This window comes from Cynoglossus semilaevis, chromosome 1 (genome assembly GCF_000523025.1).
Source record: "Cynoglossus semilaevis isolate Cse_v1.0 chromosome 1, Cse_v1.0, whole genome shotgun sequence".
NCBI classification, from domain to species: Eukaryota; Metazoa; Chordata; class Actinopteri; order Pleuronectiformes; family Cynoglossidae; genus Cynoglossus; species Cynoglossus semilaevis.
Genome location: NC_024307.1, coordinates 21,808,781 through 21,811,859, shown reverse-complemented (window position 1 = coordinate 21,811,859; position 3,079 = coordinate 21,808,781). Strand labels below are relative to the sequence as shown.

The following is a 3,079-nucleotide window of genomic DNA, read 5'->3' as shown; positions in this document are numbered from 1 at the left end:
TATATATATATATATATATATATATATATGTATATATGTGTGTATTTATATATATATGTATATAATATATATATATAAATACACTACTAATTATATATAGCTATGTATATATTTACATAACAACAAATAGCTATAGCTATAAGCTGTGTATTCAATAAAGAGGGGAAAAAAAAAAATCCACGCTTCAGGCTGAGTGCCAGTATAGGTATAGTTCAGTTGCCAAAGTTGTACGCCTTTGAAATTTCAGAGTTTAAACATGTTGGACGTCTTTGAACCTGCCAAGTATGTGGGGGATTAGGGCCTGAAGACTTTGAAGGGGTTACTGGGTTTCAGACAGGGTTGAGGCCCCCGTGAGTGGAAGAAAAAAAAAAAAAAAAAAAAGAGTTGTTCAATTCCAGGCTGGATGTGGAAACACTGACCTTTGACCCCAGGAAGTTTTTACTCTTCTTTGGGTCAGAGAAGCTGGACGTCAGCGAGCTGTTGGGAAGTGTAGGCAGCTTCAGGTGCTGGCCGAACAGGGAGGTGGAACCCTCCTGCATCACCATCACCTGCCAGAGAAGAACACAGAATATAAACCCACAGGATCAGAGACTGCATTTTGTTCTTTGGGAATTTGGTTAGCTTTCAGGTATATGGTTGACATAAGATGACAACTACGACTTATTATATGTAAGATAATAGGATTTCTCTATATTCACTAACTATGTATTCACAAATAGCTATATGTATATCTATCTATATACATATATACGTAATGTATATGCATATATACGTATATACATACATATATACTTACATACATACGTACATACGTACGTATGTACGTACGTATATACGTACATATGTATATACATACATACATATATACATACATACGTATATACATATATACATACGTATATACATATATACGTATATAAATATATACGTATATACATACATACGTATATACATATATACATACGTATATACATATATACGTATATAAATATATACGTATATACATACATACGTATATACATATATACATACATATGTATATACATACATACATACATATACAGTATACATACATATATACAATTATACACATATACAGACATACATACATACATATATACATACATATATATACATATATACATATGCATACATATATACATATACATACATATATATACACATATACATACATATATACATATACACACATATATACATATACATACATACTGTATATATATATATACACATATATATATGTATAAATATGTATAAACAAAATCCAATGTTTACATTATCTACATTACATTATATATATATATATTTTTTACCCAAAATACAGGACAGTTGTCACGAAACACTAAACAATAGCCAGATGACGTCACAGCCGCATCAGTGTCCATGTTCGAGTGCTGCGTTTAAATAATCCTGGGTGCATGCAACCACTGGTATCATGATATATGAGCAGCTGCAGCCAATTTGTGCCTCTTTTTGGTAGTGTTTACACAAGGAACCTATGACGGGAAAAGCACGGAGGAAACCTTACCTTTGAGTCCTCCGAACTTCGCTTGTGAGGATCCCGTTGCTGCAAAAGACATGACAGAGAGAAAAAGAATGTTTAGGATCTACTGTATATTCCAAAAAAACAAAAAACAAAAAAAACGGAAAAAAGAACAAAGCGACACTGAGCAACTACACAGAGGAACCTAGGCAACTGCACCGCTTATGGGTCCTTAAGCAGCCGAAAGCAGCTAGAATCGGACAGACTGACGGGTTGTTTCAGTAAAAAACAGGCTGTCACTGGAGGCACAAAACATATTTGAGGCACTTTAAAAAAAAAAGAAATGTAGAAAAGAAGAAATGTCATCTTTCAAATACATCCTGCTGGTGGTTTTTGTTTGGTCTGTGTGATCAGTTTCCAGTTTAGTAGCACCATATTTTTGACACCCAGTAGTTGGGTTCTGATAAAGGTGACTAACTTAATACAGAACACCGCCTTGCTATTCCGTATAAAACTGTACGCCACTAGCTGTAACGAAGGCTAAGATTGAGTTAAATAAATAAATAACTCGAAAATGTTATGGCCAGAAAAAAAAAAACCCCAAACCTAATTAAACATTTGTCATTCTGCAACACTACAAATTTTGAGCTCTGTCATTTCAAACAGTCAGTGCCAGAGGCTAAGCTGAATTAAGATAAGCTAAGCTAATGCTGCTAATTTTTTTTTTGTCTATATTGTCATTGTACCACAAGGATAAAACGAAACTGAGCCTCTGCTTTTAACCCATCACCAAGGGGAGCAGTGGGCAGCTTATAAGCGCCCAGGGAGCAGCGAGTGGGGACGGTGCCATGCTCAGAGCACCTCAGTGGTAACTTGGCAGCTGGTGGATTTGAACCTGAAACCTTCCGGACCCAAGTCGACCCAAGGTAGCTGTAAACACTTTGTTGTTGTTTTCTGTTTCCTTTAATAATGCCTAACTGTGTCTTTGATGCATTTGAAAATATTTCCAAGAAGAAATTAGATAAAATTGCCTGGAAAAAAAAAGCCTTAAAATGAATGGGAAAAATATTAGTGTATAATTGTCTCTCAGTTCCTGGATTCAAATTTTGGTGAAAGAGGACAGAAATATTTGTCGCATGTCACAAAGTGCACCGTTTTCCCCCCTGTGATAGCTGACCATTCACCTCAGTACAAATTACCGTAAATTCCGGACTGTTGAGCGCACATGAATATAAGCCGCACCCACTAAGTAAAAAAATAAAAATAAAATTGTACATATATAGTCCGTAGTTCTCTATAAGCCGCAGGCGTCCACGTTATAACATGGGATATTTATTTTTTCCGAACAGTGCCTGTAACACGGCTGGTTACACGTTAGCTCTTTCCTGCTTCTCCGCCCCGACTGTAGTTAGAATGAACAGGGGAGACTTAGTGATCTGCTCCAGGTCTGAAGCTAACATTAGCTCTGGGGCTAACTCCCTTCACTTTGTACTTGTCCACAGCAGAGGTAAACAGAAACAGTGAAGTTGGGGTCTTTATTATCAGCCACTCCGACCACAACAGAACATAAACAGA

At 36.0% G+C, this 3,079-nt stretch overlaps 1 protein-coding gene across 3 annotated transcripts in view; it reads right to left on the bottom strand.

Moving 5' to 3' along the window:
• mllt3 (MLLT3 super elongation complex subunit) overlaps nucleotides 1–3,079 on the bottom strand; it is a 60,609-nt gene that overhangs the window by 23,653 nt on the left and 33,877 nt on the right. For all 3 annotated transcript variants that reach the window (XM_025054241.1, XM_008318980.3, XM_025054246.1), the window contains exons 5-6: nucleotides 1,550–1,588; nucleotides 420–548 (exon numbers count right to left, since the gene is read on the bottom strand). In XM_025054241.1, coding sequence (XP_024910009.1) covers nucleotides 420–548; nucleotides 1,550–1,588 — 168 coding nt within the window. The remainder of the gene's footprint in view (nucleotides 1–419; nucleotides 549–1,549; nucleotides 1,589–3,079) is intronic.